Source organism: Stenella coeruleoalba (assembly GCF_951394435.1).
Source record: "Stenella coeruleoalba genome assembly, chromosome: 9".
NCBI classification, from domain to species: Eukaryota; Metazoa; Chordata; class Mammalia; order Artiodactyla; family Delphinidae; genus Stenella; species Stenella coeruleoalba.
This window is the reverse complement of record NC_137155.1, coordinates 81,115,582-81,130,813: the sequence shown is the minus strand read 5'-3', so window position 1 is coordinate 81,130,813 and position 15,232 is coordinate 81,115,582. Positions and strand designations below refer to the sequence as shown.

The window sequence follows — 15,232 nt, the reverse complement described above, 5'->3', positions numbered from 1 at the left end:
GATATGTACCTATCTTGGTGTTTGGGTGCTCATATACCCACATGTATGCACATATAACACATACACACACACTGATAGTACCTCGTGGCACGTCACCCCTGAGTCCTCCAGCATGCATCTCCAAAAAATAAGGGAAATTTTCTTACATAACCACAACACCATGACCACATCTAAGAAAATGTATAATAATTTCTTAATCTAAGAAGAGAGACATGGGGCTTCCCTGGTGGTGCAGTGGTTGAGAGTCCGCCTGCCGATGCAGGGTACACGGGTTCGTGCCCCGGTCCGGGAGGATCCCACATGCCGCGGAGCGGCTGGGCCCATGAGCCATGGCCGCTGAGCCTGCGCGTCCGGAGCCTGTGCTCCGCAACGAGAGAGGCCACAACAGTGAGAGGCCAGCGTACCGCACAAAAAAAAGAAGAGAGACATGAACTCCTTAATTGCATATGTATATATATATTTTTGCACAACAGCACACAGAGTGGAAATGACCCTTTTTAAATTCTGCTCAGCCCTTTATATGTGCTCCTGGGGCATGTTTGCGTGCTTCCTCTTGGCTGTGAGTTCCAACTCATCTCAATTTTGTCTCCCTGCAGAGAAATCACGGCTCCTCCTGGGAAGCCCTGGGATGTAGGGAAAAAGAGGGCTATGGGGGGAAAGGGGGACAGAGGAGATATTTGGAATGGGGGATGGGCTCATCCCTCCAAATTCTTTCCTTTTTGAAGAGCAGGGGATGGAATGATGATGGTGCAAAGCAGGGTGGGGGGGACTGGGGGCATGTTTGTTTACTCCCATCTGTGACAGGTACAAGTGCAGAAGTTGTCCTTCAGGAAGTCTCTTTATCATCAAATACTCTAGAGCTGTGGGGCTCAGTAAATAGCCACCGACCACATATGGCTATTAAAGTGCAATTAAAATGAAATAAAATGAATAATTCAGCTCGTCAGTCACACTAGCCCCAAGTCAAATGCCCAGCAGTCACATGTGCCCGAGGTTACTGTACTGGACAGTAAATTTTATAGAACATTTCCATCAGCACAGAAAGTTCTATGGGACAGCACAGCTCTAGAATGAAATTCCGAGGGTAATCCAGCGCAGCCTGCCCCGCCCTGCCTTCTCTCCCTTCAAGCTGGGGACCCTGCTGGACAGACTGCTCAAGGAAATGGGCGAGGTTTTGTGGGGTGACAGCATTCACAGTACAGCTGAGAATATGCCCTTCACTTCAGCAACAAAACTGACCTCAGCAATGGAAGCAGCTGTCATCCGAGGCTCCATGGCTGAGCACCATTCAAGTGGAGGATGGATGACCACTTTCGGGGAGCAGGGCATACCTGTGTGTGTGTGTGTGTGTGTGTGTGTGTGTGTGTGTTCCTGGGCACATGCATGCCCGTGCATCTCAGTGTGTAGATGTATTTATGGAAAACTGAGGAAGGGGTTCTCCACTAAATGACCCCCAACGTCTTATCTCTGAAGACTATATTCCACTCCACATCTTTGGCCTGTTCTTAATGTTCTGCAGGAAAGGAGATGCCCTGGTCTCTAGAGTTTGCAACCTTTTTAAATTGGATTAAAATGTTTACAAAATTCTTTCATATTCTTGAGGAGAAACATACTTCCAGAAACTCGACATCATTTTCCTCTATCCAAACAGAATGTCTCTCATGTTCCGGTTTCAGGTTCTCTACTCAGTGGACTTATAAACCAGGGACTGATTATGGGATGATGCAATAGGGGTCAGGCATCACTGGTATTTGAGAAACTTTTAGGAACTGTCTGGATGCTGCTTTATATAATATTGGGTTAACAATGAGAAAAATTTTCCCTTTTCCACTCCCTTTCAATTCTGATTGTGTCAAAGAGAAAATTTTCGTTTTGGTCCTACGCTTTAGCCCCTCTGTAACAGTTGCTAATCTACTTTTTTAACAGAGGGAAAGGGAGTCTCTGAGCCTTGGTCAAGGAAGGGAAATCTAACTAAGATTTGAAACATCACTTTGTTTTCATGGTATTTCTTTTCATGGTCACTTTCTATTCATGGCAAGTGATTCTGGTCTTCCATTTTATGATAGTGATCAAAATATCCCTTTTAAAATAAATGTACTAAAGAGTGTATGTCAAGAAAGACATTAATAGGGTAGACGGTAGGTAAATAAAAGCCAAAGTTATGAAGACAGTGCAAGAATGACAGTCATTTTGGAAACTGTTTTGATGGAAAGAGCCATAGACATTAGGGTCTACTCTGCTTGAAGAATTGTGTCAGAGGTCCCAGTCACGGGCAAATCACTTCAGCTCCCTGTAAACAGTGAGGTAGGCAGTGATGGGGAAAGTACCTGTTGTGTCCAACTGATTGGATCAAAGGTAATGGTAAGGTGGGATGGTTGGTAAGCTTTGGAGGGAGGGTGGGCTATAGAGGCATAAGCTGTTATGACCATTAATAATCCTTCCTTTGTTCTAAGCCAAAAGAACATCTAGTCATATCTGGTTTCTGAATCCTTCAGGGCAAGGCTGGATCCTCATGGGATCACTGGGAAAAGTCTAGTGGTTCTGGAGGGGATGCAGAGAATCAATAGAAGAATAGGTTACCATTTGGTCTCCCCTCTTCTGGATAGAACTTGGAGTGACCGAGGTCTCAGTCGCCACCCACATCCACACCCCTACTCACAAGTCAGAGGCACACCAGGGTCTTGGGGGTGGACTTTTGTGATGTATTGTTACTCGCAACAGGTGTTTTGCTAAACTGGGTAGGAAAAGTTGTGGAACAGATATTCTCATGGATCTTGACTCTGGGGTTCCTGTTCGGTTTAGTGTAGTAGTTTCTCCTGGAGGATTTGGATTTTGGTAGGTGGCATCCCATCGACCTGGGAGGCAAGTGGAAATAGAAACGTTCAGTCGGTCGTTTGCTGATCTTTGGCTTTTAGGAAAAACCTGGTGAGATCCTGTGGGAAGAGAGAATAAAGTGATTTGTTCCATTCTTGATGAGGGATCACAAGGACAGAGTTGAGGTTAGTTTATAGGAAAAGGCAGTAGAAGTGATTTTTTAAAATCCAATGAACAGTGCAAAGTTGCATCAGAATTCACAGGGAGACTACAGTCAACAGGTTAGGTTTACGAAGAATTCAAACTGGATCCGGAGAGACGTCTAATGGAGTGAGAGTGTGCTAGGTGCCAGGCTGTTTACTAAGCATTTCACTATCATCAGCTCATGTAATACAATAATACCACGAGATAAACACTATATTGCCATTTTACCCACAAGAAGCAGACTTTGAGAGGTTCATTTGCCCAACATCAAACAACAAGTTTAACTGATAAACATCGAATTAGAACCCAGTTCTGAGTCCAGAAATGAGCTCTTAACCACTTTGATACACTGTCTACTAGAATGTTAGGCCTGGAAAGAGCCTGAGAAATTTAGTTCGATCCAAATACTTCATGGAATAGATAAGAAAACAGGCCCAGTGGGATTTCATTGTATTTTCCCTAGTTTGCCACAGTTAAAAGGTTTGTGCAGAAAACTGGTAGAAAATGAAGGAGAAGAGTGAATGTACACGGGGATCTCTATCTAGAGGCATATGGTCATTGAACCTTCACACCACTCTATGAAGTAGATATTATTCCCATTTTACAGATAAGGAAACCAAGGCCTAGATATGTTAGAGCAATTTCCCTGGGGTTACAGAGCTAGTAAGGACCACACCTTGTTAGTTTTGGTTCCAGGTCTAATACAATATCAAAAGCGGGGTCGATTGTGAAGGGACAAGGCTAAGAGCACTGAGGTGCCCTGAAGAGCTGTGAACAGGGAATGATGGAATGGAGGCAGCATCTTAGGAAAGTGAACTTGGGGTGAGAAGATATCGGGTGGGAATGGGACTGGTGGCAGGGAGTCCTGCTGGGGAGCCCTTGTTGCAGTGTAGGCTCTTGGTGGAAAACCTGGAACCCCGCTGTGGCGATGGCAATGAAGAAGGAGCAAGCACTCAAGAGGCACTGTTAAGGAGGTACCTGAGTTTTCAGGGTTTGGTGAAGGGAATGTAAGGGAGGAAGGAGAGATGGTGCTGGCGTCTTGAGTCTGAGAGTTTGCGAGGACGGCAGTGCCCTAGATGGCCGTGGGGAGGGCAGGAAGAATCACCTTTGAAGGGGAGGGTGAGGAGGCTGATTTGGAGGGGATGGCAGGATGAAGTCAAGCCAACTGTCAATCAGGAAGTTGGGGGCTTCCCTGGTGGCACAGTGGTTGAGAGTCCGCTTGCCGATGCAGGGGACACGGGTTCGTGCCCCGGTCCAGGAAGATCCCACATGCCGCGGAGCGGCTGGGCCCGTGAGCCATGGCCGCTGAGCCTGCGCGTCCGGAGCCTGTGCTCCGCAACGGGAGAGGCCACAACAGTGAGAGGCCCGTATACCACACACACACAAAAAAATCAGTAAGTTGGAAAGAGATAAGGTTAGACTTCAGGAGAGGGGTCAGGGCTGCAGATAAATATCTGGGTGCCATCAGCACCCCAAGGATCCAGGGGCATAGGGGTAGAAAGTGCCTAGGGTGGAAAGAATACCCGCCAAAGTTACCCGCCTTCCCTACAAAGGGGGCAAAACTCCACATCTTAATGAAGAGAGCTACACAGGTACACCTCATCCTATGCCCTGCAGCCTGGCTGGCAAGCACAAGTGTCAGCGTGACGTAATAGTGAGAAACCTAGATCTGACTCCTCTCTCCAGCAAGTCTCGGTCTAGAAGCCCTGAAAGAAAAGGCACAGATTCGCAATAAATGGGTGGAGTTGATGGAGCTGTCAGACAGAAAGCAGCCCGGGCTGCCTTTTGGTCTAACTGCCTCCTGCCTCCCCACCCTCCTCTCTTCTTCTCTTGTTCCTCAGCTCCTGGTCCCAGACCCCGCGGTCCTTACACGCTTTACCTTACCTAGAATTCCCAAACACACTCTTTGGTAATGTCTGTGCTGTCTGCCAACAGGGTGCCACTTCGGTCAGATCGCATGTAGAAGCCATTGGGTGCAAGCACTGTGAGCAAGTTGCTGCCCTGAAGCTCTATACCGAAGTTGAAGGCAAACTTTCCCCAAGGGCGAAAAGTGCCAAAGGGTGTTATTGACCAGAAGGACCCACCCTGTGCTGCGGAGGGAAGAGATCAGGTTGGTGGGCCATTCTGGAGGAAAGCCTCCCTCAGTACAGCCTCTGAGAGGCTCCCAGGAGGCACGCCACCCCTCCTGGACCACCCTACACTGCCTGTGTTGGCAGGTCCCTCTCTAGAAACACAGGAGGGCTGGCTTCTGTTCTGCACCCCCCACCCACTCTGGGGGCCTTGAAGTGTAAAAGCAAACAGGAACTCTGCTTTTGCTTTTATATAAGCAGGCCCTGAGTGGCAGGCCCTGAAGTCTGAGCTGGGGCTAAGGCTGGGTTAGACCATGAACCCAGGGGTGAAGAAGAAGAGCTACTCACCCTGGAAGTGGTAGATGCCCTGGCGGCAGGGCAGCAGGTAAATGCAGTCGGGCTGATCCATATTGCACTGCAGGAGGTCGTGTCGTGACGAGGTACCCACATACCCATACCGTCCCCTCAAGGCGAGGAAGGGGCGGTTGGCTAATTGAATCCCAAATTCCTCATTTGGGCCTGGAAGAAACAGGAAGAAGTTATCTGGATGGGCCGCCTCTAGGTGCTTTCCCAGATGGAAGCAGGAAGACGGGCACTAATGGCAGAAGGGTGTCGTCAATTATCTTAATATTTAGTGAACACTTACTATGTGCCACGTCTCACGCTAGGTGCTTGTGAAATGTTTGTGAAAGCACTTAGTACAGCATGGAGGCCAAGAAATTTTAATATTCTTCCTTCCTTTGAGATGTGCGAATCTGTTTAATCCTCAAGATAATCGTGTGAGGCAGGCAGGTTGGCTGTCACCTCCACTGATGATGGAGACAATGAACCTGAGCCTCAGAGAAGTGGTTTGCTCAAGTGATGATGAAAAGTCAGTGATTCAGCAGATATACAGACCCAAATCTTCTGACCCCAACTCCAGTGGTCTTTCTGCTTTCATAACCCCCGCTCCCTCTGAAAGCGTCTCTGACTTGGAATAACCTGGCAAGTGCTGCTTCGCTCACCTGGAATGGTGGCACTGGCCACCAGCAGGCCATTGGCTGCGATGCCCAAGAAGCATCCACTGGGAGACTGCAGGATGATCCTGCCACGGTGCCAGTACATACGAAAGAAGGTTTCAGCCTCCAGCTGGTGCCCATCAGCCATCACTGTCCTATGGCGCCTCTGGAGAGAAGATCGGGAACAGAGAAGGGAAGCAAGGACCCCAAATCTCAGCTTTCTTCTCAGTATTTTTATTTTAGACCCTCTTTTCCACATCCCACCCTCTAGCTTTTTTTTTATTCTCCCAGGGTACGCTTATGCCTTCAGATGCTTTTTGGAAAACATGTGGTGACCTCAGCTCTCCCACTTCTCCAATCTGTGCTGTATCCCATATGGACAGAAACGAACCTCGGCCCAGACTCCAAAATCATTTTGAAGTGGATCATAGTCATAAATGTGAAAGCTAAGCTATAACCACAGTTTAACTATAAACATCTAGAAGAAAACGTAGGAGAAATTCTTTGCAACTTTGGGGTAGGCAAGGATTTCCTGGGGCAAGAAAAAAGCACTAACCATTTATAAAATGGAGAAATTGGACTTTATCAAAATGAAAAACTTGCTGCTCAAAAGACACTATTAAGCAAATGAAAAGGCAAGCCACAGATTGGGAGAAAATGTTTACAATACATAACTCTGGCAGAGGACTGATGTTAGAACACACAAAAACCCTTACAACTCAATAACAAGACAACCCAATAACAAAGAAACAAAAGATCTGAATAGACACCTCACAAAGAAGATATACAAGCGGCCAATAAGCAGATGAAAAGATGCTTGGGGACTTCCCTGGTGGCGCAGTGGTTAAGAATCTGCCTGCAATGCAGGGGACGTGGGTTCGAGCCCTGCTCCAGGAAGATCCCACGTGCCGCGGAGCAACGAAGTCCATATGCCACAACTACTGAGCCTGTGCTCTGGAGCCACAAGCCGCAACTACTGAGCCCGCACACCGCAACAAAGAGTAGCCCCCGCTCACTGCAACTAGAAAAAGCCTGTACGCAGCAACGAAGACCCAATGCAGCCAAAATTTTAAAAAAATAATAAAATAGAATAAATTTAAATAAATAAAGGGCAGCCACCAAAAACACTGGAAAAAAAAAGAAAAGATGCTCAACATTATTAATTATAAGGGAAATGCAAAGCAAAGCCACAATAAGATGGCATTACACATTTAATTTTAGAGTGGCTAAAATTAAAAACACAGACAATACCTAGTATTGGAAAGGATGTGGAGCAATTAGAACTCTCATACATTACTGGTGAGAATGTAAAATAGTACAATCACTTTAGAAAACTGCTTGACATTTTCTTAAGAAGTTAAACACACATTTATCGTATGACCCAATAATTCCACTCTTACGTATTTGCCCAAGATAACTGAAAGCGTAGGCCCACAAAAAGGCTTGTACACGAATGTTCATAGCAACTTTGTTCATAATGGCCCAAACTGGAAACAACTCAAGTGTTCATCAACAAGTGAAAGGATAAGCAAATTATGTTTGTGTTTATGCGTAGAGTTATGGAATACTACCCAGCCATAAAAAGGAACGAACTACTGATACATATGACATCATGGACAAATTTCAAAAACATCATGCTGAGTGAAAGAAGTATATATACTGTAATTACTGTATGATTCCATTTATATGAAATTCCAGAGTAAGCAAACCTAACCTATAGTGACAGACTATATACCAGTGGTAGTGGGGAGGGCAAGAGGGGAGGGGATCTGACTGAAAAGGGGCAAGAGGGAATTTCTGTGGTGATAGAAATAGTCTCTAACTTGTGATATGATTGTAGCATGGTTGCATACATTTGTCAAAACTTATTGAATTGTACACTTAAAATGGGTGCATTTTATTGTATGTAAATAATGCCTCAATAAAGTTTACGTTTTTTTTTTTTTTAAAGAGGCCCCATTGAATGAAAGTGGGCCCATTGGATGAAAATGAATGTTTATTGACAAGGACCTCCACACTTTACCTCACCATCTGATCATCTGCCTTGAAGAAGGAAAAAGTGTGTCTGGAGAGGGAGAGCTCAGGGCTTAAGGGTTCTCTTACTCAGAAAGTCAAGGTCTCACCTGGGCTAGGTAGCAGCCATTGGCTGAACGAAGCTGCAAGGTAGGGCTCTTGTTGTCACATTCAAACTGGAACAAGGACATTGGGGTTACCTGCTCAGAGGAGGCACACACATCCACGTCTGCAGGGGAAGAACACATCAGAAGAAGCCTGAGTCTGGCCTCAGCCTCAGACCCTCCTCCACACTTCATGGCTGGTATTCCTTCTGCTTTCCCTCCTCAGGCTTCATCACCTTCGGTTGCACCATAATGGCCTGGAGAAGACCCAGGCCGCTTTCTCTCCAAGCCCATGCCCCTGGTTTAAAGCCCTTCTCCATGGCAGCAGAGATCCTCTTGGGACCTCGGGATCTCCCTTAGCATTAGTTTCAAAAATCCTCACTGATCCCAAACATACTTTCCTCTTTTCAGCAGCCAGCCCTCCCTCCCTCTATGGCCGTGTTGGACCCAGCACTTGCCATAGACAACGGTGAGAAACTTCTGAGTCGTGGACCTGAGGCTGACCCAGGTAGGGCAGTGCTGTAGGATGAGCCACTCCTCGCCCCCATGGGGATCAGAGCCCAGGCTCAGGAGCAGGCGTGTGCCCTGTGGATACAACATGCCTCCTTCTCCATCACTCAGCGCCACAAACCCTCCAGGCCGCACTTGCATGTGGAAAGCTGTCTGTGTTGAGGGTTGGGAGACCAGACCGTCTAAGTGGGACAAGAAGGTGTGTGCAGAGGTCTCCAGGTGGTAGTATCCATCTTGGAAATGCAACAGGAAGCCACATTCCTTCAGGCAGGGAACTGGTGCGTCCACCCAGACTCGGCCCATGGTGGGGTCAGCCCGGGCATAGCAGTGGTTGAAGGGGCTGTAGAGGATCACGTGGACATGCAGGGCTGGCCGCGGGGTCCACATGTGGTAAGCTGAGAGGGTCCGGGAGGTGCAGAAAACATCCTTGCCATCAGATTCCAGATAACGACCACTGATGAGGCACTGGAGGGTCCATTTGCCACTGCGGTGGAAGTGGATTAGGAAGCATCCATGATGGCTCGTCCTTGGCCGGCCGTAGCACAGAGAACCATCCGCCTCGCACAGAAGGTAGAAGCCCTGCAAGCTTCTTAGTCGTACCACAGCCTGTGTGTCATGCTTACTGCTCACCAGGATCTCCCAGGTCTGGAGGCATTGGGAGGGAGAAGAAGGAAATCAGTACTGCCGAGAGACTAGACCGAGGAGCCCTTCGACTATCACCCCTGGCATTACTCCAGCGCCTTCACTGAGGGCAACCACCTTCCCTCCACATTGGCCTCCTTGCTGTCCACTCTTCTACCCTGTCATCCAGTGGTAATCTAGAGATCTCAGGGCTCCTCCACCACTGGGGCCACAGGGCTTCTCAAGACCCCAAGAGACATTCTAGATGCCCACTCCTCCAGATAATGGAGCGTAAAACTCCCTCTCTCTTCCTTGGTTGCTTCCTTAAATACCTAACTTTCCAATAAATGCTTTTGTTTAAGTCTTACTTCTCTCTTTCTCACTGTCGCCCCTGGACAGCACACTCAGACAACACGTCCGCCCCCCAAAAGCACCTCTCCACCATGGCAGGAGAAAAGAAAGACCTCTTACAGGCAGGCCCGGGCTCCGGGGACGGGGATGGGAGCACAGACAGTTGAGATGGAATTGTCTGTTTCAGCTGTGATCAACCTTGTTATAAGCGAGAGGAACTTGCCACTGCCTTGCTCTATAGCACCATCCCGAGAGGCGCCTACATCACTCTCTAAAATGAAGACCAAATCTCTGAGGGCTTCTAGAGTACCCCAGTCTCAAACTACAACCGGAACATAGACTTTGCAGTAACCCCGCTGGTCCAACTTCCTGGACGCCCACAATTCTGCCTTCCAGCCTGGCCTCTCCACCTCTCCTTTCTGTGATAACACACCCACTGTGCTGGGATAGAGGGGAGGGAGCAGCCAGAGCAAGACAAGGTAGCAAAGCCAGGGCTGAGGCTTCACCTGCTAGAATAGGGTTAGAGAGGGGGAGATGGAGCAATGGAGACCTGTGAGCAAAAGCCTGGCTTGCCCTGACAATGGCAACACACACACACACACACACACACACACACGGCTTGGGAAAAGTGGTTCCAGTGCAGGTTTGCTTTGTTACCTGTCTCCGGCCCAAACCCTTTGCAGTAGCAGTGACAGCATTCTTATATGTCTCAAAAGTAAGGTAGGATCCCGCCCAGCTGATGAGCCCAACCCTTAGGCCCTTGGCCTTGGGTTGTCTTGGCATCCACTCCACTTCATCCATGGGGCCGGCACCACAGGTGGTGACTCAGTCTGGCCCAGCCTTCCCCGCCAGTGGTGAGGTTCTACAGGCCATAGGGCTCCGAATCAGGCCCTTAGTGCCTACCGGAAGATGTTCCCAGACGGAACTTCCTAGGCAGAGGCTGGCCTGGGGCCCAGCACCTCTGTGACCCGGGAGCATTGTGACTGTGAGGGTTGCCTCTTATCCCACCATAGAGGAGAAAGGGCACTGGCTCAGCAACATCAACCCACAGCCCAGAGGAAGTGGGTCCAGGGCCACTGGCATTAGCCTCCCCACATCACTCCAGGCATCGAGGTAATTGACTGGGAATCAGAACTTCAGCCTGTGCCAACCACCACCTGTGACTTCAGGCAAGTCCCTCCCTTTCTTCACTTGTGTTCCTCATTTTAATCATAGGATAGAAATCAACCTCTTTCCTCCCTAGAAAGTGGGTTCTGCCTGGCTCCCTTGGGGCTCAAGTGTTTTTAGAGTTCAAGATACCTAAGAAAAATCTATTAACTTCTATGGCCCTTGGGAGGATGAAGCCAAAACATCTCAGAAGGTACTTTTCAGGGAGTGTGAGGAAACCCTAGATAACCAGCAAGGATCAGATTACTCATGCTAATCAGGAAGGGCTGGCTCAGGAGCAGGGTAAGGAGACTGGCCTTGGTGGGGGGACCACAGAGCACCCTCTTCGGTCCCCAGTTGCCCTGCTGCTGGGCAACCAGCAAGGGCTGCCCCTAAGGATATCAGTCCTTCCCTCACCAAAGAGTCTCTGTTGTCCAATAGCCTCCAGGACCCACTGCCTACTTCTCTAAGTAGCTGGGAGATGGATGGGAAATGGGCGTTAGGTGGTTTATAGACCCATGAAGGTAGAGCCTGTTACAGCAGCAAAGGTCCCTTGGAATTGGGGAAGGAAGGAGATTTCCTCCATTGGAGCCCCTAAATACTTCCAATCTCAAGAGTAAAGGAGGAGAAGCTGAGCTAGATGAGGGCAGCGATGTGTGTGTGTGTGCTGGGGGGACTGGGCAGGCCCTGCAGCCTTAGCTGCTTTGAGCCTCCCCCATATTGTCTCTTTGCAGCCAGTAACCCAGCCCCCGACCTCTAGGCTACAGACAACACCATGTACAAACCACAGCAAATTTATTACTCAATATCCAGTGCCACATCATAGCACCACCCGGAGCCCTCACCTTCCCTCCCCACCTGGCCCCAAGGGTACACCCGAAACGGAAGAAACAGAAGTAAACCCAGATCCCTGCTCCTCCTCTGGCAGAAGGGACCCTGGCCCCAGAAGCCCCTTTCCACAGGTCCCAGAAGGCAGGAGAGCGGAGCCCTCCGTGCCCAGAGAGCAGGGCCCCAGGCTCCAATAACAGAGGCAACATGCAGGCAGGAGCAGAGGCCGCTGTCTGCGGGGGAGGAGGAGATGGGGGGGAAGGGCACTGCCTGAGGAGTCCAGGAGTCTGGTCATCCCGGGATGCACGCGGGAGCTTCTGGGCAGCAGGGGCCGGCCCCTGGTTGGTTAGCGCTTCGACAGCTCATGGGACAGCCAGTCCAGCCCATCATACAAACCTGTGCCTTGGGTGGCACAGGTGGCCTGGACGTACCACTGTGGGGAGAAGGAAAGAAAGAGGTCAGTAGCAGGGAAGAAAAGGGGATGCCTTTATTTCCTGCCTGGCCTGGGGCCCCTTTGGGAGAGGCAGGCCCTCACCGTGCGGCTCCGCAAGTGCTGTAGCCCCAGCTTGTCGGTCAGCTCGCTCACGGGCATGGCGTTGGGCATGTCCTGCTTGTTGGCAAACACCAGCAGCACCGCATCCCGCAGCTCATCCTCCTGCAGCTGGGAGAGGCAAAGGGGGTGGAATCCAGCTGTGTACGGGAGCCCCCCTTTTTCCCTTCTAGCATATTTGTGAGAAGAATAGAATATTGTGTCATCTACTGCTGAACCCAAGACAGAGTGATAAACTAGCTTGAGGCCATTTTGGCCTGAAGTCCAGAAAGGGTCTTCTTCTAATTTGACTCCTTGCCCTAGTCAAAATGACAAAATTTCCAAATGGAAAAATAAGAACGTAAGATGATGTTTCTCTCCACCACGTAGAACTTCCCCCCTCCCCACCAACTTCTCAGAGTCAGTTGTGAAGACAGGAGAGAATGCAAGGAAAAAGTAAGTCCTATACTTTTTACCTGACCCCGATTCAAAACAGGGTGAGCTACTTCTTGTGACTGTGTCCACAAAGAGAATCACACATTCAAGGCCTCTGAGGCGTTTCCTGACTCTCACACCAGCACAGAGGATCTCTCTGTCCCAGGGCTCTGGGTGCTCACCATCTTCTGGAGTTCATCAGCAGATTCCTGGACCCGCTCTCGGTCATTACTGTCCACCACGAAGATGAGGCCCTGGGTGGGAAGGAAGAAAGGAGCAGCAATCACTCGAGCCTGGGACACATACACCCTAGTCTGGCTCTTCCTCTCTTCTGCCCACGTCTAATTGTGTCTAAACCCTTCTCATCTAGTAAACTTCCACTACGGCTTTGCAGATGTTCTCGCACAAACTGGAGACACCCAGCAAAGGATACAGCCTCTGCCCTCAGGCAAGCAGTCTAGCTAAAAGATGTGCAAGGGAACAGGGAAAGACATGTGATGAGAGCTAAATCAGGCAGTGTAGATTCAGAATTCTGCTTCTCAGGAGACGCTTACGGTGGCTAAGTCTCAGAAGTCTGAGGCCAGTTCTGAAGGATGAGGAGAGGCTAGCCTACAAATGAGGGTAGAAGGAGGTAAGGGTTTTTTCCTGGCCTGGGCCAACATCTCAGTCTTTCTAACCTTAACCCTCTTCCCCTGGGGTTGGGGAGCCCCAACCTGAGTGTTCTGGAAGTAGTGCCGCCACAGAGGCCGAATCTTGTCCTGGCCTCCCACGTCCCACACTGTGAAACAGATGTTCTTGTATTCCACTGTTTCCACGTTGAAGCCTGCAGATAATTGGTAAAAATATGAGGAAAAAATCCTGAAAGGAAGGAACTCACTAAAACTAAGTGGATTCAGCAGGGATATAAAACTAGAAGGCAACGAAGGCCCAGGGGAAAAGAACCCCAGAGGACCAGCTAGCCCACAGATGGGGCCGGGCTAGGTCACATCCATCCCGCCTCATCTTGCACGTAAAGATACCCTGACCCACTTCTCAGGTAGCAGTATCTGATGTCAGGGTCAGCTCCCTGCACAGAAATAAGGGCCTGGGGCAGAATGCAGAGCAGATCCTCAGAAGGGCCGCCGCCGCGCTCCCGCTCCTCCCGGTCTCGCCTCCGGACTCACCTATGGTGGGGATGGTGGTGACAATCTCCCCCAACTTCAGTTTGTACAGGATTGTGGTCTTGCCAGCTGCATCCAAGCCAACTGCAACGGAGAGGGGCACAGGGCTGGAGATGGGAGCGAGGGAGCCCCCTAGAGCCCAGGAAAGGGGAGAGGCCAGGACAGCTGATGGTGACGGGGGCGGAGAGCCCGAGCGCCTCCAGGTGCGCGCTGTTATCTACCTTCGGGGCCTTGAGTGCAGTAGGGTGGGGAGCGCCAACTCCTGCCCCCAAAGCGGGGGAGGGGCGGCAGAGGATTGAGGGGAAAGAGGCGCAAAAGAAAGGCCGCGCTCCTTTTAAAAGTCGTCTCCAAGGGCGGAATCCTCCCTTCTTACGAGCCGGGCTGGGGCGAAGGGAGCTTCACCCCACCCAGGCCCGCAGCTCTCGGTCTCAGGCCCCGGGGACAGTGCTGCAGACCGCGACCCACCCGAGAGTAGCGGCCCCGGGGGGTTAGGAGATGGGTGACTCGGGGTCAGAGACCGGGGTGAGCTGGGCTGGAGGGACGCAGGGGCGAGAAGGCTGCGCGGGGGCTGGTGCTCCAGTCCGGGCCGCGCGCTTGATCTGCCTCACCCATGAGGATCCGCATCTGCTTCTTCCCAAAGATCCGCGAAAAGAGCGCGGACACGGTGAGGCCCATGGCGGGGCCCGGGGGAGGGGGCGCGGGCACGGACGCGGGGTGCGGGCTGGAACCGGCCGCTGGGGGATGGGGCCCAGCAGCAGCAGAAGGAGGAGGCGCCGCCGCGGCCTCCGCGCGTCCCGGCCGGCCCTACGTCACCTCGGGCCGTCCCCCGCCCTGGCCCCGCCCCCGCCCCGCCTCCAGACCGTGGCTCCGGAAGACACTGAAGTTGAGCGAGCCTCCGCATCCTCCCCCGGTCCCGCGCCAGCTTTAAAGATGGAAAGGGCCTGGGTCTCCCCAAGTTGCTAGCGCGCCTGTCAGGTGTATGGCGCTGAACCGGCAACCCGGGCAGGGCCGAGAAAAGCCTACAACGCTCCATAACGGCCCTCCACCCCCATCTTCAGTGGCCGGTCTCTGGGCCTTGGTTTGTTGCGTCCAACGCACTCTGGGCTCCGGTTTAGCTCTTGGTGACCTCCAGCCTCCTCCCCGGGAGAGCGGAAGTTCTGTGCAAGTGTCTTAATCCTCCCTTTTGTCCTCCCAGCTCCCAGCGAGGGACTCTGAACGTAGCAGGTGGTTCAGTGACCATAGAATCTCGAGAGGAGTACGCCAGAGGTGGAAGAAGATGCACTTCATGGTTCCTTCAAACGCCACCTTCATAGATCCCCAATCAGCAGAAACAGTGGAAGATCCCCAGTTCTGGCGGCGGGGTCGTAGACCCTACTTCTGTATACTGGAGAACTCTGCCTTCCCCTTGATGGCCCTGGAAACAATGCCTTTCAGTCGAAGAGGGCAGCCT

The 15,232-nt window shown here is 50.9% G+C and overlaps 2 protein-coding genes across 3 annotated transcripts; both read right to left on the bottom strand.

Annotated features, from left to right (window-relative positions):
* Positions 1-4,902: 4,902 nt before the first annotated feature.
* On the bottom strand, positions 4,903-10,485 carry FSCN3 (fascin actin-bundling protein 3; the record flags this gene model as incomplete). Of its 2 annotated transcripts, none has more annotated exons than XM_079931655.1 (6): positions 4,903-5,108; positions 5,436-5,606; positions 6,092-6,251; positions 8,209-8,327; positions 8,661-9,357; positions 10,342-10,485. In XM_079931655.1, the coding sequence occupies 6 exons, from the start codon at positions 10,483-10,485 to the stop codon at positions 4,903-4,905; spliced, it is 1,497 nt and encodes a 498-aa protein (XP_079787781.1). The 2 variants fall into 2 exon arrangements, with proteins under 2 accessions (XP_079787781.1, XP_079787782.1); XM_079931656.1 differs by having other exon boundaries at positions 4,911-5,103.
* A 1,133-nt stretch (positions 10,486-11,618) lies between these two features.
* ARF5 (ARF GTPase 5) lies at positions 11,619-14,616 on the bottom strand. The gene is made up of 6 exons (XM_079931026.1): positions 14,391-14,616; positions 13,786-13,866; positions 13,336-13,445; positions 12,805-12,876; positions 12,194-12,319; positions 11,619-12,091 (listed from the first exon to the last, which is right to left on the bottom strand). The coding sequence occupies exons 1-6, from the start codon at positions 14,455-14,457 to the stop codon at positions 12,005-12,007; spliced, it is 543 nt and encodes a 180-aa protein (XP_079787152.1). The 5' UTR covers positions 14,458-14,616; the 3' UTR covers positions 11,619-12,004.
* Between the last annotated feature and the right edge of the window lie 616 nt (positions 14,617-15,232).

Coding starts and splice junctions, on each gene's coding strand:
- ARF5 (XM_079931026.1), bottom strand. CDS start 14,457: ATGGGCCTCACCGTGTCCGCGCTCTTTTCGCGGATCTTTGGGAAGAAG. Junction 12,320..12,804: donor CTGATGAACTCCAGAAGATG/GTGAGCACCCAG, acceptor TGCCTCTCCCAG/CTGCAGGAGGATGAGCTGCG. Junction 12,092..12,193: donor AGCACTTGCGGAGCCGCACG/GTGAGGGCCTGC, acceptor TTCTCCCCACAG/TGGTACGTCCAGGCCACCTG.